The sequence below is a fragment of the Haemaphysalis longicornis genome, unplaced genomic scaffold, assembly GCF_048455015.1.
Source record: "Haemaphysalis longicornis isolate Haplotype H1 unplaced genomic scaffold, Haemaphysalis longicornis Haplotype H1 scaffold_7, whole genome shotgun sequence".
In the NCBI taxonomy this organism is placed as follows: domain Eukaryota; kingdom Metazoa; phylum Arthropoda; class Arachnida; order Ixodida; family Ixodidae; genus Haemaphysalis; species Haemaphysalis longicornis.
This window is the reverse complement of record NW_027526422.1, coordinates 136,565,553-136,592,342: the sequence shown is the minus strand read 5'-3', so window position 1 is coordinate 136,592,342 and position 26,790 is coordinate 136,565,553. Positions and strand designations below refer to the sequence as shown.

The 26,790-nt window shown below is 45.5% G+C and overlaps 1 protein-coding gene across 1 annotated transcript; it reads right to left on the bottom strand.

Annotated features, from left to right (window-relative positions):
* Window positions 1–1,093: 1,093 nt before the first annotated feature.
* Window positions 1,094–25,812, bottom strand: LOC144146561 (uncharacterized). Its single transcript, XM_077678505.1, has 6 exons — window positions 25,793–25,812; window positions 24,387–25,143; window positions 21,867–21,892; window positions 6,235–6,333; window positions 2,377–3,172; window positions 1,094–1,231 (listed from the first exon to the last, which is right to left on the bottom strand). Coding segments are annotated over exons 1-6 (1,683 nt in total). The 5' UTR covers window positions 25,796–25,812; the 3' UTR covers window positions 1,094–1,229.
* Between the last annotated feature and the right edge of the window lie 978 nt (window positions 25,813–26,790).

Below are 26,790 nucleotides of genomic sequence, written 5' to 3'. Positions count from 1 at the left end.
AGTGCGGTTCGAGCACTCGGCATAAAAAATGCCTAAATGAGTAACTTTACTGTGCCTCTTAGTGCCGCAAAATAGAGAAAGGGAGAACCCCTCTTGGTAAGAGGTGTTCTCCCTTTCAAGAGGGGTTCTCCGGTGGCAACGACAGGAAGAGAGAACGCGCTCAAGTGCCGATAAGCGGCATCGTCTACATACATTTGGTTAAATGTTGGCAGGCAATATTACTCAAAGTGCTCCGCTTTGGCGAGGCGGCGACATGTAGGGAATTTGGGGTGCATATTACGTGGGACAAGGGAATGAGAAGGTTCTGACGTATGTCTGAAAGTGGAGTGGCTTAGGGACAGCTGGATGGGTACAGGGAGGAGGACACCTGGCAAAGGGGCCAAGCAGAACAACATAACAGTTTTGAATTCACCGTACGAAAGTCGCCACCACTTCCACATTGACCTTCATTTAGTTTGTTCGTAATCCTAAAACTACGTAACACTACACGTCACATACAGGGCGTAACTTTTGATCACTTTCAGTTTCCTTTGAGGATTTCTATGGGGAAGCTATGCGAAAAAAAAGGTAGGGCGCCAGCCACAGAGGATGGTTTCGGAGAGGACTATAGGGTTCTGCTTTTTCCCAGCCTAAGGTGTGCGCCTAGATATATACAGAGGCCGAAGACTTCAATAATGACCACAATGTCAAGATTACGTCAGGCTCGCTTGCCTCGCCAATTATGCAATCCCAGGTTTTCTGCAAAAAATTAGTGACAGGCCAATTGAGTGGCGGCGGTGCAATAGAGAGTGACGCTGCAGCGCATCTTTGATAAGTGCTTTTGAACGTGAATTTTTTTCCTGTGCGTATAGTTGCAACAAATTATGCCGCATCTGTGTTTTTCAAAACTAAAAAAAAAATCACGCTGTATACCCATAGCATTGGAAAAAAGCAGGATGAGGGGGTGCAGCACTTTCGTCCCGTGTGATCGTTTCTGTGCACGAGTATGCGTCACAACATGACAGAGCTGGTATGCCCACTGCTGCAACAAACGGCTCTGTTTTGTGCAATTCAGCAGCCGACACGCTGTAAGAGAGTCACAAATAATGAGACCTTAAGGCGTTCGTACACTTTATTGCCGCATTTTTTTCGAGTTGGAGTAACGGCGCCGTGAAGAAGAATGCCCTTGTGAAGATGGGTCAAGCTCTGCTCAGTTAGTTGTTCATAGGGGTATCCCTTGGAAAGGGTGTTTCTGAAAAAAACAAAAGATAACGTCGATTAATAATTGGTTTCCGCAACTTCCTGGAATGTTTTTGTTATCGTACGTTACCCGTTTAAAGAACTTTGTGCGCGCCTTAACATTCTATAGGTGGAGAGATTTTTCTGAAATATGAAACCTCACATTGTGTGATACCAAAAAAAAAGCAGCGAAAAACACACAGTGCGCAGTCTATTGCAATTGGCTTACAGAGGGTTTTGTATAACGATTGTCACAAAAAAGCGCGTCATCCCTATTTCATATTTGCCGCGCTTTCGAGGTGCTTTTTCAGAGAAAGTGCTACGAGTTGTGCCGCGCCTTCGCCAGACGGCGCCATGGGACCCGCGACCGAGAGAAGACGGAGTGAAACATCCCCCTCGCGAGGGGCACGATGAAATGCAGAGCATTTCCGGGGGCGCACGACGTTAAATAGTTTGCGTGGCAACTGCTGACGAGAGAGCGCTCATTAGCAGTAATTTGAATGAGTCAACGATATAAGGCGCGTTCGCAGCGTCCCATTCTGTGTCGGCTTAGTGGCGCAGTGGGTAGAGCATCATGTACATTTCGTTCCGCCCGCAGGGTCGAGGGATCGAAACCGGGTGCCGGATAGTATTTTTTTATATAGTAGGGAGGGGTGCGGTGCGGACTACGGACTTTAACGCGGGTAACATCGTGAGTTACTGAAATGCTCTGCATTTAAAAGCGAGGCTACACAAAAGCTTCACATCATCAAGTTTCATGCTTAGAGAACTCACTTAATTACAAGGAGATTGCCCAGCTCTTGTTATTGTAGAAACAAATTATCATTTAGAAACAACCCTGAGACGCAGTCGTGGATGACGTCGCATTTCACTCGACTAAACAGTAAGCTGAGGTCTCTTGAAGAAGCATTCTATCGAGGTAAGTACTTGGTCAGTGTTATGTTGAATTATAGTAATAATGCCCAGAATCCAAGAGCCACTGTAGCCCCAGGCTTGGCCCCCACCGATGATATAGTGCTACTGCAAGAGTTTGCGAAGTTATACTTCCTGATATGTATTTGTTAATCAATCAATGGTCAACGGCGATGTAGCCACGACTACGCTATTTCCTTGTAGTGTTAGCCTTCGAGCCTGGACGGACATATATCAGGTACTCACACTTCTTCTTGCGGAGGAGGGTGGTGTAGTCGAAGGGAGAGCCAAGGCCGTAGCCGTAGTTCAGGCCATAGGCGCCGAGACCGTGGCCGAAACCGTAGTGGCCAACACCGTATCCGAGGGTGCCGACACCATAGCCGTAAACTGGAGCAGCGTGGGCGACGCCGTAGGAGGCGACGACTGGGGCAGCGTGGGCGACGGTGGCCACAGCTGGGGCGTGGTGGACGGTGGTGGTGGAGACAGCTGGGGCGGCGTGGACGGCAGTGGCGTAGGTGGCCACTGGGGCAGCGGCGTAGGTGGCCACTGGGGCAGCAACAGCGGTGGCCACTGGAGCGTGGTGCACGGTGGTGGTGGCAACAGCTGGGGCAGCGGCGTAGGTGGCGACTGGGGCAGCGACAGCGACTGGGGCGGGGCGGACGAAGCTGGTCACGGCTGGAGCAGCGTGGTAGGTGGCGACATGGCTCACAACTGGGGCAGCAGCGTAGGTTGCAACTGGGGCAGCGGCGTAGGTGGCAACTGGGGCAGCAGCGTAGGTGGCCACGGCTGGGGCGTGGTGTACGGCGGTCACAGCTGGAGCAGCGTGGTAGGTGGACACGGTCTTGGCAACAGCTGGGGCGTAGCTGTAGCCGAGCCCGAGGCCAGAGTATCCGACACCGTGGGCCAGGCCGTAGTGGGACAGGCCGTATCCGGCGTAGCCGAGGCCACCATAGCCAAGGCCGTAGCCGAGGCCATAACCACCGAAGCCGGTGTATCCAGCGAAGGTGCTGGTGGCCAGAGCCAGGACAATGCAGGCGCGAATCTGTGGAGGGCATTGTCACATTGTTGGTCAATTGCGTCACAATCGTTCATGGTAGGCTTGCATTGCATGCGGAACAATGGTCTGCGGTACATCCCTGTCTCTCAAACTATGCAATACACTTCCATACTTTCAAGCCAGATTTCATATAGATGTTCAGTCATGTACAATCAACGATTGACTGAAATGATTATTGTGGAATTGAACGCAGACCCAGATTTTTTTTCTTTTCAATTACATAAACTCTGAAGTGACATATAATATCCAACAAAAAACATAAATAAGTGAACTCCAACGAATTACAGCAGACAAATACCTAAATGGCAAATTGCTAATCCCTTACACAATCATCGTGTACTGTTTGATATGAGTGAACACATTTCCTAGATAGCCGCGTTTAAACGGAAAACAAAAATTTATGTTCTACATAAAGTGTTGCAATTTTTCTTTGCTTATTATTGCTGCGTGTATGTGTACGCTATTTTTTTATTTGCAAAAGTGAAGTGATTGTACGAATGTAATTCTGGTTTTTCTGTTGCTATTCATTATTTTATTATTCAAAAAACGTGTATCGATATTCAGTTATATGTTTTTTGTAGCGGCTAGTATTTCTAGAGTTCTTGTTACGGTAAAAGAATGTACGTATATTTGTATTTGTATATGTGTATTTTTGAGGCATGGTTGCTTTATTCCCTGGCGCTTCAGCATTATGTTGCAATGAGCTTAGTCGGGAAAGTTTTACAGTGGCCTTTTGCATCAGCACCGCCACAATTTCTGATTGTCAAAAATGCAATATAAACGTAGTGGTTAGAGTAAGCTTTGTATATTCAGTTTAACGTGTGTGTACCGGACCCTTATGTAACAAAATCCTGGATTTAACGAAGATTTACAATTTTCCATTGCTAGCCCCGTTGAAACCCATGTGTTTGCAACCTCTATGTCCCGAAGGCGTGGCGACGGTTAACCTTGGTGTAACGTATTCACTGTACTGATGATCTATTGTTTTTTGCACTTTTCTGAAAAATAATGTCGAGAAATGCGACTTCGCCCGCACCGAAAACTACCGTGCGTTTCCAGTGTCAGTGCGGTGTCGTTAAGGTGCCAGGCCTGCCTGTCGGCGTGTAGTCGCGAGTCCTCACTGCTATCTGTGGTGTCGGTCCGTCGGTGGTGAGATCTGCTGCCAGAGAAGAAAAAGTTTTGCCTTTTCAAGGCAAGCTCGCAATTTTAAATGCCGTTTCTGCCGGCAAGAAACAGGATCTTCGCTGCCCTGTACATTATCTCAACTAGCACCCTCTCAACCATTTTAAGTGCTGCAAAAGTCACCAAGGTCGCGAAAAGGCGCCCTTTCAACATATTTTGTTCCTCAAAACTGGTTAAGGAACCGAAAAACCGGTAAATGTTATACTTATGCTACGTTTGTAAGTTCTGGAGGTAAGTGACCTTGCTTTTTGGGAGGGCCGTGTAGTGACTAAGTTCCCGAGAAAGGAGCAGGCTTAAGTCACGCAGTTTTTTACTCTCCTTTAAGGGTGAGTTTGTATCACTGAAGTCTAGCATTTTGCGTCTGGTTGATGTTTGATTCAGGCGAGTTTATATGGAAACCTTCATGTAACGAAAACCTGCATGTAACGAAAAATTACAAATTTTTTCCAACTTCGTTATATCCAGATTTAACTGTAAATATCTCTGTACTTTGTCTGCAAAAGTCGTACTCAGGGTTTTCCAACGCTTTGTTGTTTAGGTGTAGCCTGCTCTAACATTTGCAGTATGACAATCTAGCTCCTGCTGTGAAAGAGATATTTAGCCGCAATTTGCTAGACTAACAAGATGCTCAGGTGTTATAAATAGGGTATAACTTTCTGTTTTTGCTCTAACCATACGGTGTTCTGCAGAATTTCTGCCAACCAATTGCATTGTGCACATATATCCTTAGTTGCAGCTATGTGCCGCACTGACTTCAATTCAAATCAAATCATTCAACATCTCTCTCAGAGATGTTGGCAGCACGGAGAAAAGGCCTTTAATTTGAACCCCGTAGTTATTATAAGTCGTTTACTGCATCGCTAAAAGCAACCCCGTATAGCATCAACATAAGATGCCTGAAGAATGGTGTTGAAGTCAGTTCATCTGTTTGTCTTGTAGCTCTGAGCATTTAACTAGCTTGAATTGCTTTGAGGCGCTAGCAGGTGTTTTTAGGATTACTAGATGGCAGCGTAGCTTCGTGCATAAGTGGCTGGCTTATCTTCGATTATCTTCTTTTTTTTCAGTCATGCTTACTTCTTGATATTATACACACCTCACAATACATGCAGGCGCTAGTGTTTAAGCATTAAGTCCTATACCACGAACTGACAAACTTTGGTAAACAAGAAGTTTAAGAATATAAGTTTTTTCGACAACAAGGGAATAGAATTTGGATACACCATGGAGGTAAATCTAGGCTCCCTTAAGATAACTTAGCACTGTAGAACCAATTATTTTGGCAATCGTAAACGACCCATTCAGCCACATGGAGCCGGTGTAGGCACCGGAATCGTCTGCATAAGTGAAATTCCTTCTAAACTTCTGTTAGTACGAGGCATTTTGTAATGCCTACTTCACATCATCAAAAACAAAGATGAATTCGTAATGCCAGGCAATGTGGGGAAATACGCGGAGACAAGCGAAAACGGTTGATCGATGTGGTGGCTGTGACGGAGGTTCGGCGTCTACTGGAATCAACGCGTCCCAAGGCACGTAACGCTCTGACCTCAAGGAGCGAATCAGTGATCCATTATGCAGTGAGCGGCAATAGAGTTCTCAGTAACAGTAGGCCTAACATTACGCTCGTCTGCCAGATGAAACTGTAAAAAATATGACAGCCTAATTGAAATGCTGATAAAAACATTGCGCCGAAAAAGCTTTAAAATACCATTCGCAGCTCACCAAAGATCCACGCTTATTCTAGCGGTGCTGAGAAGGACAATATTCCTGACATACAACTGAATAGAACGGCGTAGATATCCAAACATTTGTTAACCCGTGGGAGTATTGGGTACCAGGGGAAGAGCTTCGAGAGATGTGCTTACCATGGTCTCTTTCAGCTGCTGTAGGTCCAACTGCTGGTTTCTGCGTGGTTGGGGGACCTTTATATAGGGAATTTCTCTAAGATTGCGCTGCAATAATTTCTGAAGGAATAGATAAGATCGGACGCAGAGGGGAAAAACCGAGAATGCTTAGACTTTCCAAAGAAGAAGAAGAAGAATGTTCTGATGCAGCTCAAGCGGACCGTGAGCATGACCCAGCGCTCGAAGTGCATGAAAAATAACGGGAAAGAGGGCGCCAAACCTCGGTGGTTGAAGCTTTCGATTCTCTGGGCTCACCTTGACGGCGTGACGTGCACTCTTGAAGAAAGTTGTCGCTGCTATCGATGCCTCATGAACGTTAAATAAAGACTCGAACAAAAAGGGAAAAAAAACAATAGAAGGAAGAAGGCTAGCCTTGTGCCCTTGGTGAATGCTTCGATATGGCACCCAGGAAAATGGTTTCAGTGCACTAGCTCCGAAGGAAAAATGGCGCAATGCTCGTATCGTAATTAAAATTGTGTAACTTTTTTCTGCTCTAATATTAGCAACGTTGTAGATGGTCATGGAGTATTCGTGGGCGCTGGATTTGAAGGAAAATATTACCGGAAAGGAATCACGTCTTGCGGTTGGGCGACTTGTGCTGTGAAAGGATTTACACGGGCGACTCCGAGCATATATTCCAATGAGTTACTTTTTAATCGAAGGCGGGTAATTGGCAGACAACATTCTAACATTCTAGCATCTAAGAACTTTCCAGATAGGGCCATTCAAATAAGCCAAAGTGAAGATATTTTCGTAAACTTTTTTGATGTCTCTGAGGGATATACGTTGTAGTGCTGCAAATTGGTTTTTATGAAACCCAGTTTTGGGTATAAAGAAACAAAAGGATACAAACCATAAAGGCGGGAAAGGCACTTCCCGTATTTCACTCACAATTTATCTTCCAATGAACATTTTATAGGCTATATTATCACTATTGTTATCCTGTTATCCTCTAACTCGGCTTTCCCCTTTCTAGTATCAATTATCATGACTTTGGGACTCAGGCTGATGCAGTGTTTGTGAATACTAGTTGAGTTACGATTTTGATATTCAAGATGTACTTTTGTCCCTGTGCAGTTCGGGTTCCCCTAAATCACGTCCGCTGTCGGCTGAAAAACCCGTTCACTGATATAAATTTTGAACCAAAAGCCAAGAAACTCGGCAGAAATTCAGGCATTTGTCTAGTAATGCCTAGCATTCTTATGCCGTTTGCCTAGAGTACGAGTTCTTTACAGCGGATTCAGCTATAAGTTGCCAAAGACAGTAGGTTGCAGTAATTGTTTAGATGTTTTTGGTTTCGCTTCGCCTAATATTTATATTTATACTATTCCATTGACTCAGTGCATTTACCTCGCCATCATGTACCTTTCAGCAAATGCGTGGCGTGGTCCATGATTTGTCGATTCTAGCTATTTTTTATTGATTTGTGCAATGTTTTTTCCCTTGATTTTTAGTTTACTTTTCGTAGTTTGGAAGACATGCATAACGTGTATATTTTTATTTCATCAGCTGATTCTTGTTAAATTTTTCTTCTATCTTACAATCTCGGCTCTTCAAACTTCTCCTCGAAAACGTATCTCCATTTGCCACATTACAACGATTAAATGTGTTTCGTCCGCCAGTCATGAATTTTTCTGTAATTGCAAGGTCTTAGACAGTCTGCTCATTTTCGGTATTTTTTAGTCCTATTACCAAGGTTTATTTTCGGGCTTTTTAGTCTTAGGTTTTCGGAGAAGATGTGTAAGATGCATATTTTTGATTTCGTGAGACCATTTTTGTACCATTTTTTAATCTTTCTCTTGTTGTTTGTTTTGAAAGTACTGTTCGACCAATTATTTCTAGCTACAATATTACAACATACAAGTATGTTGCTTCAAGCAGTTAAGCATTTTTGTGGAGATGTACGGTGTTGAACGATTTGCTCAATTTTGTTATTTCCTATTCACATGTGAAACGTCCTTTTGCAGGCCTTTTTTTATTCTACCGTTTTTGCAGAAGGTGTATAAGTTGTATAATTTTGAATTCGCCAAAGCATATTTGAAAAATTTTGATATTTTTTATTCGGAGGTATTTTAAATTTTGTTTGACCTATTATTTCCGTCGGCGATATCGTAACATTAAATTTGTTACTTCCGCCAGTTATGCATTTTTCCGCGATTTCAGGGCGTTATACAGTCCTGTATGTAGCGTAACTCGGCAAGGAATGGGAGTCCTTAAAAAGTACACACCTTTAGTGATAGACAATTCTTTAATAAGACAGGGAGGTGAGCCCTGCATAATGCTTGGCTTGCTATTTCAGATGGTTGGTGCACATGTACTGAGGGTTAAAGGCTAAAATAAATAACAGAAATTATAATTGGAAACACAAAAGAAAATTCACCAGACGGACCCACGCTCACACACATAAAAAATAGCGAAAGAGACAGTCACAGGCGAAAGGTTGCCCAGATTCTCTTAGGGAACGCACAAGAGCTTTAAAACTCCGCAACGTACTTTCCTTGTGGTTTCAAGGGCCTCAATAGTCATTCATGAGTATTTCGCCCGTAGTAAACTTCTCGATGATTTAAGGGTTTAACGCGCCGACGCATCAGGCGATGAGGCGCGCCGTAGTGGAGGGCTCCGGATTAATTTTAACCACCTGATGATTTTGAACGTGCGCCGAAATCTCGTACACACGGGTGTTTTTGCTTTTCGCCTCCATCAGAAAAGCGGCCGCCGCGGCCGGGAATCGAACCCGCGAACTCGTGCTCAGCAGCGCAACGCCTTAGCCACTGAGCCACCGCGGCGGGTGTAGAAAACGTTTCACCGTTTTTCGTTACGAGCAGAAACTTGGACAAACACAGAACAGCTGTTCATTGTCCTCTCATACAGCGCAAAGGGGACACAGAGGTGAAATCACCAGACCGATTTTGCTAGGAAAGATTTTCGTGCAGGCTACTTTGAGGCGCAGGCGATGTACAGTCAAACCCGTTGATAGCGAATTGCAATATGCACTGCGATTAGTTCGATATATCCAATAGTTCAAGATAGCCGAACCCGCCTATAACTAACTTATTGTTACAAATTCGCAATCCGCGGGAGCCCCCCTCCTCCCCCCCCCCCCCCCCACCTCCCTGTTCCTCCCCAACTCCATCAACCCCGCATGCAGAAACGAACACAGTAAAGTAGCCATTACTATACCCAAAATAATCCATTTAGTGCTAGTAATAAAGCTACTTTCCGCCTGAACTGCCTACTTTGCAAAAGAAAAAGCGGTGATTTTTGTTTTCACTTTCGTTTTGGCGGCTTCAACTAGCATAGCATTCTCTACTCGAAACATTGTTTGCACCAGTTCGAGTCCGCGTCCTCCAAAATCGAAGAAGCATTGGCGGAGCACATGGACTGCCGAAAGCGCTTCATTGTAAGCGTTGGACGGCTTTCACTCGCGACATCAGCGGGAACATTGGCGAGCTCTTCCCACAGTTCACCAATGCTGCTGTCTTGGTCCGGACTCGTTGACTGGGCGGGCTCCGCCATGAGCCCCGCCCGTCGGAAACAGTTACGGAAAGTGTCGGGCGTCACGTCGCTCCGTGCGAGGCGCAATGTCTCAGCCGCAACTTTTGCTCCGTGGTAGCGGCCAATCCACATCTCATTCGTCGATCCGAGACCATGCATTTCGGCGGTCATTCTAGGCGCGCAGAGTTCGATACATCGGATGTGAACTTCGTTACAAGTTCACATCCGATATATCGAACTCTTCGTTTCGAACTATATATCGAACTCTTCGTTTCACATGTATTTCCGTAACTGAAATATTTTTGTTCGATATATAGCATAATTCGTTCTAGCCAGGTTCGTTATTGCCGTGTTTGACTGTATAGCACACTTTGTTGGTCTAGATAAACCGTGTGGTATACAAAACATACACTGCATGTTGTCAGCGTTAAGGGGGCTTACTGCATGTCCAGGTTCCGCCCGCGCTGCAATTGCGTGCTTCCATCCGAGGGTTGACTAATCCGTTGACGTCCTCCTTGGATAAAGAGAGTTGTGCTGTTCAGGTCGTGGAATGGGGCTCGCGCGCGACCGGTTTAGATATTACATTGCCCGTGATGCCACAGTGTCGTGGCGGCCACATCAACGAAGCTGTCAAGAGGACAAATACAGATTTGGGTTATTCGATGAAGTTGTATTCCGTCCAAAAGATAAGGTGCAGTGTTAACGTAAACAATAAACAAATACCCTAGATAATAGACAAAACTGATGGAGTAGTGAACGCCAACCAATTTCTTCGTCGTCGAGGCGTTGTATTGTCACGATTAGTTTATGTAGCTGGCAGCTGCCAGCGAAGGTCACCACCAAAAATCGTGACTGAGCTATATAGTTGTGCCTCTACTTTTGCTTTATCCCATCGGTACAATGCTAGCAAAGGCCCGCCGCGGTGGCTCAGTGGCTAAGGAATTGAGCTGCTGAGCACGAGGTCGCGGGTTCCATTCCCGGCAGCGGTGGCCGCTGTTCTAATGGAGGCGAATAGCAAAAGACGCCCGTGTGTACGAGATTTCGGCGCACGTTAGAGATCCCCAGGTGGTCAAAATTAACCCGGAGCCCTCCACTACAGCGCGCCTCATCGCCTGCATTGCGGCGGCGCGTTAAACCCTACAATCAATCAGAATGCCAGCCAGTAGTCCTCATACTGACAATTCTCTTTTATTATGTACCCTATTACGTCACTTCTGCCGTTGCGTAGCGTAACATTTGGCAGCTTTTCTATGTTTTTTTCTCTTTCTAATTATTGCAGTGTCCACGCCAAGTGAGACAGCAAGCCTGAACCCAACGTTCAATCGGTCCCTCCTCCTGAAAGTAGCTGCTTTTTTCACTCCAAGTAGCCCAGTTAAAATGGCATTATTGTGCTTTCATCTTTTGTATAACAACGCGCAACAGACGCACCAAATATCTTGTAAATGTCACATCCCAGGATGCCTTAATCATTGCGACGTTTTAGCGTTTAGGAATAAGGGTCCGAGGGCTCATCTAGAGCAATTTCTTCACCACTTTTAATGGCAACCGAAGTATAAGCCGCTACCACGTAAGCTACCTCTCACGTAAAACTACTTATTCGGCGCGCCGTGCCTGCTATTCTGTTTTAGGTGTAGCCCACTTTAGGTGCCAGGCGTTTCGTCGTAGCCCATCGTCTGTAACGCTATCCAGCCACCGCAGTCAAGCGGCGCAACGGGCCCAAACAGAGCGCTGTGGCATCGTGCACCAAAACAGAGGCTTCGGAAAGATACCCACTTGCCCCGCGATTCAGCTCTCCGGCCAACAGTTAAGGAGATACAATAATATGATGATTATGAAAGCAGAACTGTTCCAAACTCCTGAAATCGCTGGGACTGGTCTTACATGTCCTAGTTAGTTAGCTCAAAAAAACGTAGGTTTGTTTGAGGCAAAATAAGTTCACTTAACCGGCGGAACCTGCGTTCATTTAGTTAAGAATGCTCGTTGGGTTGGTTTTTACGATAGTAAGCGAACAGAAGTGGCCGCCCAAGAAAGAAAAAAAACGACACATTCAGAATGGTGCAGTAGGGCCAGAGCATGTGCGAGATGAAAGCAAGCCCAAAAAGAACAGCACTCCCTCTCGTGCTGTTTTTTGGCAGGGGGCTTGAGACCAACCACTACGAAGGCGTAAAAATGGAATTGCGTTGGAGAAACCAATGTTTAATTCAACAAGAGAGGACTGAGACCGGGAGGTGAAGAGGGTGAAAGGTGGTAGCAGTGAGCGGATAACGGGGCCACAGCTCAATATGGCGAATCACTGCTGCGTACTTTCGAAAGCTTTCGCGTTGAATGGAAGGGCTTTAATTTTTTTTATTGTTGATATCACAACCACTTCGCAACCATGCGGAATAAGTTCTGACGTTTTCCGTAATTGCTTAATATTTTTTTTATTCTTTAGTTTTTCAAAATTCCGCTCCACTAATGATCTCCATTTGCGTTATTCTAACGATTTCATTTAGAACTTTCGCGAAATATGCATTATTGTGGAAATGCAGGGCGTTACACGGTTCCTCATTTTTCGTAATTATTTTTTATTTCTCTTATGTTTTTAGTTTTTCATATTTTTGTTCAAGCAATTATCTCCATTTAGCGTAATTACCCGATTCTAACGCGCCCCCGATTCTAACGCGTACCCGATTTTCCTGGCAAAAAAACCGAAAAAATTTGCACCTCCGATTGTAACGCGCACGGAACTTTGTGAGCAAGAAAAACGAATGCGAGAGAAACGGGCGATTTATTTCTCGAAATAACCTCACTCATCTCACTCCTCGTCGCTCTCCGCTGACCACAACATCTCGTTCTTGGTGCCATCAAGCGCGTTCGCGATGCCAAACTTCATAACGAACGTTCAACCATGATCGATGGGATCGTGGCCCATGCCTCGCACGCCCATCCTGCGAGCTTCTCCAGAGGCGCACGCTTCAGCCGACCGCTCGTTTTGAACGCGTGAGAGCCGCTGCTGCCATTGCTGTTATCAAGCGCGCAAGTGGAACGATTTGACGATTTGTGTGAACGCCGATAGAAAAGCCTAGGCGCCTATGCTATAGTGCCTAGAATATTCTAGGCACTATACCTATGCTTCCTGCGTCTGAAAAATCGTTGCTAAAAGCTTTGGCGCCTGCTTGAGATGGCGATGGAAATGGGTGGAACGAAATTTCCGTTGTTTCGGCAGTTTCGGTTTCGTATCCGATTCTAACGCGCATGCGATTTTTCGACCTATTTTTCCGAAAAAAAAGTGCGCGTTAGAATCGGGTAATTACGGTACGCAATTTTAACGATTACAGGTGAAACTTCCGCGAAATCTATATCATTTTGGAAATGCCATGCGGTTTACGTTTTTATCATTTTACGTTTTTTTTTACATTTTTGTTATTCTTAGTTTTCAAAATTTCGCTCTCGCAATCATCTCCATTTACATTATTCTAACGGTAACAGTTGGAACTTTCGCGAAATCTACAATATTGTGGAAATGGAGGGCGTTACATGGTTCAGCAATTTTCTGTAATTATTTTATATTTCCTTATTTTTTGTTTTTCAACTTTTGTTCAACCAGTTATCCCCTTTTGGGCAGTTATAACGGTTACAGGTGAAACAGCTAGGTCCTTGCGTGCGCTTGATCGAGGGGCTGGGGTATAAACCTTATAGCAATGGTGATACCTCGAAAAACTTTTGCAATATCCTTGTGCTCTATAAGTATAAACCGATGTTTGCGCTCCTGTATTGGCAACTCCAACTGTCCACGCAGTTAAGCGAAAAACACTTCAATCGAGATGTCTTTTGTACGCTTCCAGTAACTCACTAGCTTGACTGACAGATTGGGCTTCAAAATTAAGCTTCATGAATGGCGCTATGCACTGAAATTTTGTGCGGCGACTGGTGAATGCCTTGAATGTTCCAGGTCTTTAACGGTTAAGAATGTTCTTCAGAAAACGAAGAAATACTCCAAAGTCTGAACTTTTTCTTTTGTACCAAATGTTCTGCTTGCTGGATGGTTTGTGTACAAAAGCCGGAGCCGAGTCGGGGCTTTCGACGCAATAAATGCGCGGACTTTTGTCTCGGATATAAGACTAGGGGGTGTGCAGTCATCCCCATCCGCGTCGGCCCAGGTAACGCAAAATGTCTTTAGAACGTCAATTTGGGGGTTACATTGGTCAAAACGGATTTTCGACCAAGGTAGACGCACTTAAACGATTGCGTGGAGACGGATTTATCTTGGCCCATGGCCTCCGCGATCACTTCGCGCACGTTTTGCTCCGGCCGTCCCAATCGGCCGGAGAGAGTTTGGCCGTACCTCGGCGCTCGCTACCTATGCATCAACTAGTCCACGGTAGCTTGGCGCAAGTGAGAAAACGCGCGTTTTCGCAGCGTGCAGTCAAATTGAGTCGAGCAACCAGCTTTAAAATGACAGGTACAAGACAATAACCAACAAATGTGTTATGGTTAACTGAATAATATGTGGCCAGCGATTACAAAGGTTAAGCCGCAATCGTACGAGCGAAATGCACTCGGTTCTGGTGCTCTATAGTGCGGTTTCGCGTCCCTAATTTGATTTTTTTTAGATTTGTCGATGTGTATTTACACGCGGCGCCCTTGAAAAACCCCTCCCGTCCTCACCCAACATTATAAGAGTGGCGACTTGCATAAGCATGTGTCGCATAAATGCAATATTAAGATTGTTTCTTATTGGTACGCATGTTACGATAGATTTGTTGCCGCGGCTTTTTAACGCAGGCTTAGAAAATGGTAAGCGTGCAAGTCCGACACAATCCAACGGGGATACATTCAGACACCATCGTCCATTGCAATGCAGTGCCATTGAGTGCCACTGAGCGAGGTTTTAATAAGTGCTTTGTGCACTAATATAGTTCATTTGCGCGGCAGTTAAGAAAAGCACATCATAGTCTGTAAAAACTACACGATGTATCACAGCATATAATTATCGTTGGATGTACTACTTATTATTTGTCTCTGTTTGCAATTGAGAATGCTTTTTTCCTGTATACCTTCGCGGGCAGATGGCTCAGCTAGATTGGTAGTTCCATTTAAATTAAAAAATTACATGGGCTAACTCCGCTATTTTTTTATTTTGTAAGATCACTTTCAAAAACTGTTATTTTTAATTTTTGTTGTCTCTTATATTTTCAAGTTCCATTTAATTAATTAGCTCCATTTACGTTGTATTGAATATATTAAACATCTTATCATGCGAATTATGCACTTCTATGCAAAGGCAGGGGTTTACACGGTTGGTCGTTCTCACGACATTTCTGTACGTGTTTCCGTAGTTCTTTTCAGAGCTTTTTTTATTTTTGTCTTCTTTTTTTGGAGGAGGCGCATGAATGCGGATTTTTCTATTTTGTAAGCTAGCTTTTATAAATAATTATTTCCTGCTTTTGGCTCTTTTAAGATTATAACGATTAATTACACGTGTTATAACGATTATAACGATTAATTACAGGTGTTAACTCCGCCAATTATACATTTTTGCGTAAAGGCAGAGCGTTACACTTTGGTTAGTTTTCATGATTTCTTTTTATTCTTGCTTCCGTCGCTAATTTTTGTCATAGCTTTTTATTATTTTCTTCGCTTTGCGCGGGAGATGTATCGAACTCATATTTTTGAATTCGTAAGTTCACTTTCATAATTTTGTTCTCGGTTTTGTATTTTTGTTTTTAGGTTTACGTATGATCAATTATCTCTATTCATTTCTGAGCAAATGCGGGGCGTTACCATTCATTTCTGAATGGGGCGTTACCATTCAATTATCATTCATTTCTGAGCAAATGCGGGGCGTTACAAGGTTAGTCTGTGCGAGAGATTTTTTTCCTCGCGTTTTCGTCACTATTTTCGCTGCTCCTTTATATTTATTTGTTTTTGGGGGATCTATATGTATAAGATTTATATTTTTGAATTTGTTAATATCACTTTTATATTTCGTATTTTGCTCCTTTCTGTTTTCTTGTTTTTTTTTCTAAATTACGTTCGACTTTATCCAAGCTTTGTAGCCATCAATTATATTAACTCCACCAATTTATATTTCCGTGGAAATTCAGGGCTGCACATTTGGTGCCGTACGTGGGGTACTTGAAGGTTGTGTATACCTTCGCTCTAGAATCAGCCAACAACGAAAGTCTGCTCTTTTTCTGAATGCGATTGCATGCCTCATGGCATAAAACGTAAAACGTATATTATAGTTATATGTTGACTTTCGCTCCGCGGAAGAGCGCCAGGAAGCAGTGGTGGGGTCCCTTCATGAATAAATGAAGATCGGGGGACTCGACCTGCAAGGGCGGAGGCCTTTGCCTCGAATGTTTCGAGTTCTCGCCTGTTCCAATGATGGACACATCCATTACAGACGTTCTGTGTAAGAATCTTCGGCAGGAGGTGAGCAGAAATGCGGCCAATAGATTCGCAAATACACTCGTGCCAAGGCCAGAAAAACTGCAGCGTTGGCATGCCGCGAAATGCCGCATAAACAGCGGCCCAACGCGCTGAACGGTGCATGCGATGCATAGGTGCGCTCTGCCGCCTGGCGGTGAGCGGGGGATCTAGTGCGCTTACAAAATTTGGCTGGGGCGCGCCGCGATTGGGACGGCCGGAGCAAAACGCGCGTGGGGGAATCTCGGAGGCCATGCTTGGCCTCGCAATTCTCCGCACAGGCGCACTTTGGAATTCCTGTTTTATCTGAGCGCTGTTGTAGTCTTTTCCTCGACGTGTTCTCGTCGTAGGAAGCGGTTCAGCTTTGTCAGTCCTGATGATCCGCCGAAAAGACCTTTCTCGAGTACGCGCCAACGGCGCGTTACAGCTCTGAAAGGGAATCAGTGGTGTTAGCCGCATGTCGTGGGAAGGGTGTGGACAGATCTGCGCAGGCGCAGATCACTTCTAGGGACAAGGGAAAACCAGTCATGTAACCGGCCGACCATTTCGCGCGACCGCTTTACAAGCGGCGCATCAGGGCAAGGTCCGGCCAGAAGATACCACGCCGGCATCGACGCTTTTTGGTGACGGCTTACTGACATTCGCTTTATTTGTACAGGTAGGTACAAAACCCATGTGGTGTGTTGTCTTTTTCGGTTTTAGGTCGGTGCGTAATATTTATACAGGGCTTTCGCTTTTAAATGAATGGTATAGTTGTCTTTTGTTGAGGTAAACACTGATGTGCAACATGCCACACTGCAACGCGCACTTCAAGAACTTAGGACACAAAAAATGTTCCGTGCTTGAAGTTGTTGCCGCTTTGCCTCTTATATTTGCATGCGCATTCTTTGCCATGCTGATATGTAACGGCTATAATTCAGTTTTTCTGCGGCAGGTCATAAATGTAATTGTCGCTTCGGACACAAAAGTTCGGGAAGAGCCTCGCTAGTATCTGTTGCTTCACAGGAATTCTATGTGCAGACCACCGTATACGCAATAGCCCTTTCATGATCCATGGACGTAAAAAACGGCGTGTCACGCAATTCGGTTGGCTATGGCGTGAAATGGCACCATTCTTCAGAACCCTTGTGCAACAGATGCGGCCACAGTCTGAACCCGACCGAAGCAACATAAATCCGTTCGTCTCTTCTGTGTTGACGTGCTTTATTTGTGGTTTGGCAAGGTATCTGCGTTATCAGTGCTAATCGTGTCGTATTTCGCAGGTGTTCCGGTGTGAGGCGCCGTTTGTTTGTATTATGTGCAAGTATTTTTGAAGCTCTTTTTTCGCGCTATTCAATTTGCTGGATTTGTGCGGCTCTCCTTTTAGAAAAGAAGCTTGCATGACGAGTTGGCTTTATGCGTTGCATAACATTGGGTACTACAATTGAAGTTTGATTCCAACCAACGCGAGGTTCTCGAGACTCGCTTAAAGTATTACGGTCAGAGCTTGTGCAAGAGTCGCGCCTTAACGTGAATATTTAGGTGAACTAGCACCCTTGCTGGCAACTTTACCAATCCTAGCCTTGATCACTCAACTGTCTCTTGAAGGATTTTATGATCATCTTTTCCTTATAACACCATGTTATATAAACGCCGAGCATTTTATTTGGTGCAAACGCCTGCAGGGGCAAAGAACGTACTGTACGTCCATGTTTAATAAACTGCGATGGATCCCGTTTGCTCGAGCAGTCAAAGAAAGCACTGCACTCTTCAGACGCAGCGGGGGCGTATCGCTGGTGTATGTCTCGACCAATACTGGCAGGAGAGAGCGAGCAGCCATGCACCGCAGACGCCGGTGCGCCAACCATGGAGGAATACAAACGTTAAGAGACGGCCACGCCAGAGAAGCGTGAAGCTTAGTCGTAAAATGTAACACCTAAATGGGCTTCTGGCGTCACTGGGCCACGTGACGCCGCCGTGTGAGAGCGCGGTTCCTTTAACCGAACCAATGCCGACATGAAGATACAAGAAAATCCAAATATTATGAGTCAAGTGCTAGGGTTGACTCCGGCGGCTCGGTAGAGAGGAACAGTGAGAGGGCGGTGTCAACGGACGTGGGCTTGCGAAGGCTGGATGAATGACGTCATGCTGCCGCCTCAAATGTTTTCGTTCGTTGCGCCAACGAACCATCATGCACTTTAGTTTGTGAAGGCGGAGCGTGCGGAATACCTACTGCTCATGCGTCCCGGAGCGGGCTTGCGGGAAATTTTGTGTTTTTCGGAGTTAGTGGGGATGATCTGGATGTGTTTATTGACCTTGATTTGAAAGCCGCTGTGTCCTATGCAACGTTTAGCGGTTGGATTTGCAGGGACCATTCCTCTTCTCTTGGTATGGTTGGAGGTTGTTTCGTAAATCGAGTTCTCTTGTCGGCACACCCCAGGGAGCTGATTCTTGTTTTTTTTAACGTTTCCCCTTTTCAAAAAAAAAAAAAAAACGTCCCATGAAATAGTCACCGCTGTCACGCCAGCGACAGACCTATGCGAGAAAGCCCGGAATTTTCTGAAGAAATTTATAGTCTTTTCACCCTAATAATTTAAATCAGAAGCAAACCGTAAATCATATACTCCTGTGTTCGCTAGTGTGTTGCAGTGAATTTAATAAAATGTTTAGAGTGACTGTGTTTCTATTATTCCGAATATTGTGTAACACACGAATGGAGTGCGGTGCGTTGTATTTTGACGCGCACTCCACTTTTTCGTTTTTTTCTTGCGTTAATGGTGTGTAGAGCGAGAACAAAATGGCCGTGATCGTCATTTATCATGCCACATGTATGCCTGCAATAGGATAACAGAGAGATATTAGTGGTATCCCAGCGACCAGATATAAACCACTTTGCAGGTGTTTACAAGACGTCTTATACGCCGATCCAGTACTATACTCAAATCTTGTTACTACGAACCCACACATTAACGAGTTTCTCAACTTACGAATATTTTAAGGATTACCTCCATATTGCCTATATTTTCAATATAAAAAGATCTGAGAACGGTGAACTTCGGTATAGCGCATATTTCATAATAGCGCACATAATTTATTTTGTACATTACAATCGAGGAACATTATAGTATTACCAATTTGGCTAAAAATAAGTGTCACAACTCCCGCGTGGAATAGAAAGCGCCATTTCTCTGTGTATTCCCTGACTGTAAAAGCTATTATCACCATGTCGGATGCTGTAAAAGCTATCATCAACATGTCGGATGCCAACAGCTACCACCGCCGCAAAGCTATGGTTTAATGTGCAGTAGCCTAGCAGGCCTTGCCACGTTCGCGTCTTTTCTCTCTCGTTATTGTGTTGGGTGGCGGTAGCCGGTCGATTGTTCTTCACGCTAATCACGAGCGTGGGCAGGTTGTGGGTGATTTTGTTGTGGGTGATTTTGCCCCGAAGGCCGTGCGAGATCTAAAGATGAATGCAGCAATCGACAAAGCAATCGACAGAGCAGTCATCATCTTTAGTGACGATGGCGACGCAAAAGAAGACGACATTGGTTCACGGAACATGGAAGATGAAATCGTGTCGAACATTTACTTTTTAGCGCGCAATAACAAATTTCGCACTTTCATTGCTCGGTGCAATGACGTAGCCGACGAGGTGTTGTGCAAGGTGGCATATGTAGAAGCATTCCTAATCGGTCATGCGTGCTGGAAGCGCGAGAAGAAAAAAACTGATTTCTTCAAATAAAGTAGCTTTGAAGTGAGCGCAACAAATTTATTTGAGAGTTTGCCTGCCCGCACACGCGTCTACTGCTAACGTAAGTCATTTTCACTGCTAGATTTGAGCACTGGCTTATAACTGCCGGTTTTTCATTACAATGGCATTTCAAACTAACTACCGATATACGGTGGTACCGCGTGGTTCGTTATATCCAGATTTGTCTGTACAGTGAAACTGGGTTATTACCCACCGCGTTGGCTACATGGCTAAGGCGTTCTGCTACTGAGCACGAGGTCGCGGGTTTGAATCCCGGCCGTGGCGGCCGCTTTTCTGATGGAGGCGAAAAGAAACCGGCCGTGTGTACGAGATTTCGGCGTACCTTAAAGATCCCCAGGTGGTCTAAATTAATCCGGTGCCCTCCACTACAGCGCGCCTCATCGCCTGCGTTGCATCGGCGCGTTAAACCCTACAATCAATCAATCATTCAAACTTGGTTATAGCGAACTGCAATATGCACCACGATTAGTTCGATATATCCAATAGTTCGATATAGCTGAACCTACCTATAACGACTTTATTGTTATGAGTTCGCAATACGCGGCAATCCCCTTGCCATCCCCGCATGTAGAAACGAACAAAATAAAGTATATAATTACCATACACAAAGCAATCGATTCATTGCAAATAATAAAGCTACTTTCCACCTTAACGCCTTAACGGCCTACTACCAAATTTTATTTTGGCAGCGTCAACTAGCACAGCATTGCTTACGCTGGACATTGCACCAGTTGGAGTCCGTGTCCTTCAATATTGAAGAAATATTGGTTGAAGACAAGCGACTGCCGAAAACACTTCATTAAGCGTCGGACGGCTCTCACTCGTGGCATCCTCTGCTTCCTCAGTGCTTTTCATCAGCATTACGACGGTGCTGCTGACAGTGCCCGCGTTCGAGGGGCTTACAGTGACGGCAACGTCGTTGTCGACACTCAGGAAATCTTCAAAGGGCACTCCTTTCGGCACAGCATCGGGAAGAATGGCGAGCTGGCGTCTTGGTCTGGACTCGCAGACTGGGCGGGTTCCGTAGTGAATTCCGCGCGTCGGAAGGAGTTACGGAAAGTGTCGGGCGTCAAGCCACTCCATACGAGGCATAGTGTCTCAGTCGCGGCTTTTGCTCAGTGATCGCGGCCAATCAACCTCTCAATGGCCGCTCTGAAACCATCCACATTTGCGATCATTCTAGGCACGCCGAGTTCGATAAATCAGATGTCAAGTTTGTTATAAGGAATATGTTTCACGTGTATTTCCGTAACTGATTTATTTGTGTTTGATATACAGCATAATTAGCTCTATCCAGGTTGGTTATAGTCTGGTTTGACTGTATACCCAAAACGAATTTTACTGGTATTGCTTTATTCCTATTCTAAACAAGATTGTTTTGCTTTTACAAAACCGGTTTTACATCGTTTAGAAAAGATTGAGCCAGGCGGACATTAGCAGAGATATAAGATGTTCTCGCGACGGCCTGCGTCTTTTTTGAGTCGTTTCGTAGCCATTTTTTGTGGGGGATATACGCAGCATATGCGCTTTGTAACATTTTGTCAAAGCTGGAAATTAGCATCCCGGGTACGCAGTTTACGTTGATGCCCCTGGCCGTCGGTTTTCGATGCGTGCTTGGGCAGCCAGCACGCTCAGAAACATTTTTTTAATGGCCGAAATGGGCCCTCGAAAGTTGTGGCCCTGGTGCTGCAGCCCCCTCAGACCCCACCTTATTCCGGCACCGGTTTCGAGTGTCCGCTTGTCTAACTGAGCAGACCATGCTTTTTATACAAATACTGATAATTCGTCCACGTAAAAATCATGATCACGCTGCCGTTCTAATCATGACGTCTGTTCGAAAACCTCGCACGTTCACGGCAAGGACGCATAAAGTGTCGCTGCTGAAGAGAGCTGGTAAATGCCACGGGATCGTTGTACCACCAGTTTTCCGCACCTGGAAAGGTTCCCAACCAGTGAAGCCTGCAAGCACGAAGCGGTAATTTGAGTAAAGAAATTGCACTCAGCATTACGCAAATTACGCGTTTGGGCTTCTAGTGGTATCGCTTCTGGGGCCGAGACACTGTGAAAAACAAACCGGAGCGGGTGGGCAACTTGGGGACGTGTATCGAAGACCATACGCGGTTGCACGCAATGTTTAGTTGATATGCAGCCTGTCACTGAGACAGAGCAGTCATCTTCACTTGGTATAACTCGCTGCTTTACGTATACGTTGCGTTCGAAAGTGTACCACCACACAAGACGAAGAGTCAGGTGAACGTTTAGCCTAGTAGTCCTGCTAAATTCCCACATTGAGAACGTATAGAGCGTTTCTGAAGACATCATTCAACATATGTAGAGGCAACGTCACGGTCACCATGATAGCACATTACGGTTACAAAAAATGTGTCAAGTTTCCAAGCATTTGTTTTCGTTGTTTGAAATGCCTATTTTTATTACACATCCGTTTATGCAGTGCGGTGAAAAGGGTCTCAGGAGGGAGTAGGACGTGAGGAGTAGGGAGTGGTGCAGGAACGATGTGGTTTGCTCCGTCTTGGTGGTGGGGGTGGAGGCTGTGGTTTGGAAGAATATGATCACACACAATGACGATGGAAGTGATCAGTGAACATGAACGCGTTTGCTACACGAATGAAGTCCAGAAGCGATTGATGATAAAAATCTTGTTCCCAATCAACGTAGTCGACGCATTGTCTACGAATAGGCCCAATGCCGCAACAGGTATATATATTGATGGATAGCGACTTCAGGGATTTTTGCCGAGAAACAAGTCATTGTATAACAAAAATCACCCACCCCTCCCTCTCACGATGGCGATGGATAAACGCGAAGCTTGCTCGTCATGGGTTCTTTGTTTGGCCAATCCCACACTGCGGGTGTGTGCTACTCTGGAAGTACGCTCCATTTTCTAGGATACTCACGGTAACTCTCGGGCGTGCACTCGGTAGGCCTAACGTTTGGGTTCAGTATGTATACGACACGAATCGGTGCCTGCTGCTTGGCATTCAGTGAGCAATTTTTTGAGTGTGTGCCCGTTTGTGGTGTTAAACCCCAAGATGTGACGCTACGCCTAACGTCCTAAATCTCAAAATGGAAAGTGAGGCCGAAGGTGGTGTGGCTAACAGCGTTACAGCAAGCAAAGCAATGCTATTATTCTCGGGACGGATTCCTTGGTTAGCGTCTGAGGTTTGCGAACCGCTTCGACCATGTCGAAATGGAGCAATTAAAAGACGCCAGCTTCATAACGCCAGGAACCCGGGTTCGATTACAGCCACGGGGAACGTTTTTTCTTTAACTTCACCCACCATCATGCATCATCGTAAGACACAATCGGCTTTCTTGCACGGCGTGTTGGCATACAATGTCAGTGAGGACAGTAAAGCTTTGCTTTAATAATATCACTATTCCGCCCTTCGGGCCGGGTCGGTTTCGAAAATAACCTGGAAACTTTTATATCTAAGTAGCGGTAACAGACCCCTCCTAAGGAATGAAAGGGCAGAATAATTGGTCTGGAATGTTTTTTGTCACTGTTTTAAACTTTTTCCCTCCAAATGGAATTGTAGCTTACTGCAGCCTATCTGTCACTAAAAACCAGTTAACATCTTCCTCTGCACTGAGAGAACTGCACCACCCTTCATGTGTGTTCTATGTACAGGACAAAATGGTGAAGCAGCAGGGACACCAAAAGAGCTGAGCGCAGGGTAAATCTGCAGCATCCTCCTTTCCAAGAGTAAAGACAGTGCAGTGTAGCATAGCGAATCCGCATACTTTATTGTCGCATTTTCTTAAGCTCGCTGTAGTGCCACCGAGAAGGAAAATACATTCAAGGAGATTTGGTAAACCTCCTAGTAATTGTGGATTATTCTGATGACTCCTGACAACGGTGTTTCTGAAAAAAAGAAGAAAGCAAATAAGGTTTACTCATCGTTTTCTGAAACAGTAATGCCAGTGAAGCTTGAATATCGTTTTATCAAAGTTTGTGTTCAATTCAGCATTGCGTGGTTTTACTACACGTATAGACGATATTCTAGAATGTAGAACTATGAACAGGAACATAGCTTTATTTTGGGAAAGTTTCAAATGGCGGTATAAGAAATAGGCAAAAAGAAAAGCATTTGCCCACATGTCCGTTGTGTTAATGACATGGTATCATTTACAGATGCCTCTGAGATGTTGCTGGCCCTGTTGCATAAAGGTCAGAGATAAAAAGTGATCACCTGTATTTTCGTGCATTCTGTTAAAGCACGTCAATGACAATCGCATATATCCTCACCAAAACTGTGGAAAGTCACTTCAAATGACCTAGCTACTGTTCTGGCCATTCCCACAATGCTTTAATTTACGGGAATCATTTGCACAGCAATCGATTCCTCGCTGCTGCCTTTAAAAGCCAAAACAGCACTGCTTTAAAATCTTCCCGTGTAAGAGCCCAATTTATATATGTTTATCAAGTACTCACACTTCTTCTTGCGGAGGAGGGTGGTGTAATCGAAGGGAGAGCCAAGGCCGTAGCCGTAGTTCAGGCCGTAGGCGCCGAGACCGTGACCGAAACCATAGTGGCCAACACCGTATCCGAGTGTGCCGACACCGTAGCCGTAGACTGGAGCAGCGTGGGCGACGCCGTAGGAGGCGACGACGGGGGCAGCGTGGGCGACGGTGGCCACAGCTGGGGCGTGGTGGACGGTGGTGGTGGCCACAGCTGGGGCAGCAGCGTAAGTGGCGACTGGGGCAGCGACAGCGGTGGTCACTGGAGCGTGGTGGACAGTGGTGGTGGCCACAGCTGGGGCAGTGGCGTAGGTGGCGACTGGGGCAGCAACAGCGACTGGGGCGGGGCGGACAAAGCTGGTCACGGCTGGAGCAGCGTGGTAGGTGGCGACACGGCTGACGACTGGGGCAGCGGCGTAGGTGGCGACAGGGGCAGCAGCGTAGGTGGCAACAGGGGCAGCGGCGTAAGTGGCGACTGGGGCAGCGTGAGCAACGGTGGTCACGGCTGGGGCGTGGTAGGTGGACACGGTCTTGGCAACAGCTGGGGCGTAGCTGTAGCCCAGGCCGAGACCAGAGTATCCGACACCGTGGGCCAGGCCGTAGTTGGACAGGCCGTATCCGGCGTAGCCGAGGCCACCGTAGCCAAGGCCGTAACCCAGACCGTAACCACCGAAGCCGGTGTAGCCAGCGAAAGCGCTGGTGGCCAGAGCCAGGACAATGCAGGTGCGGATCTGTGGAGGGAATGGTCCAATGCTGTAACAGAACTGAAGTAACCGTAGTGCTACGTTGTACTAAGCCGTGCTAATATAGCGTGCTGGTGCCTTGATACTCTATTTCGGGCATCACCTAAGGTAAACAAAAATTACGTTGTACTTTTAAGGTGGGTTTTGTTAGATATTGCAGGGCTAGATTTGCCTAGCTAGCATCGAATTCGAGTTGTCTCAAAAAAATGTGGTGCTTGCTCGTGTTTTTTGTAATTATTTAATTCCGGCTACAACACTTTTGCTTGAAATTTTCTATCAAGCCTGAATATTATTTAGGTGTTTTCTTTTCGGCGTGGCTGTTTTTTAGAAGTGTTTCTATGTCTCACTTTATGTACAGAAACGATCGTTTTGATTGTTTTCTGAACGTCGTACTAGCGAAGGGCCATTTTAGGGTTGAGAAAACTAGCAAAAAGTAAGGGGGTTATCTGGAGAAGTTGAGCACGGAGAGGCTCCTTTTAGGGGAATTAAAATGAAAAGGTTTAATTTTGCCACTGTATGGGATAAGCATATTAGGAGGAACGTTTCAGGTAGAGTTGAATCACACAACAAAGCAAGATGGTTGGTTTACGCTCAGGAGTGCCGGAATTAACGAAAAAGTTTCATGACGTTGGCTTACCATGGTCTCTTTCAGCTGCTGTAGTCCAACTGCTGATGTTGCTACTGTCATGGGCCTTTATATACCGAATTTTCTTGGATGACGCTGCAGTCATTGCTTAGTAATTGGATAATAAATTCGGTGAATGAGAAAACGGAGCATAAATATAGATTAAAAGACCTTCCAGAAATTACTGGAAAGAGAGAGTACCCCCGTGCTTCTACAGCATGAGAAATAAGGTGCAAGGTTTGAAGGAAAAGTTTTGGGTTCAGGCTGCCCCAAGAAATGCAAGTGGTGTACTGCGACCTTGAACGCACGAATTCTGACCTGCAGCGGTGGCCCGTAGGAGAGGCTTTGTGCTGCCGAGCACGATCACGCTGGCGCAGTCCCAGCTCTAGCAGCCTAATTTCTGATGGATATAAACAACAGAAGCTGGGAAAACTGCCTGGATGCTGCCATATGCCATACACGAAACTAGCTTCAGGGTATTCAGCCTTACGTAATATCTGATACGCAGGAGCAGTGCATCCCCCGTAACTGTATATTTGTCTCAGTTTTCTCCAACTCATCACAACGTTCGTGTTCGGACTGGATTAATCCTAAGTGGTCGTTTCAAGGGAAAGAGATTGAAGGGGAATCTCGTCTAGCAGATTTTCTGGAGTAATGCACGCGGTGAACTCTGAGCTTATATACCTGTGGGACTTTTTTGTGCCAATTAAATTATATTTTTGCCGACTATATGGGGCAATCGCACACGTTTGCACTTTTTGCGGGAGCAACCTATCCATTGGAACCAATACCCTATTCATTCAAATAGTGCAGACGCTTCTATGCGCAGAAAAAAAATTAGCAAAAGAAAGTGAGTCTACGAAACTTCCTTTGGAGTTAGAATAGGCCAAACGTCTACGAAAAGTGATTCAGCCAAGAGTTTTGCAATCTCTGTTGACTTGCAAGGTGGCAGGTGCACCTATTAACACTGTAACGCACTGCCGATATTAACACAATGGGGTGTGTAGGAC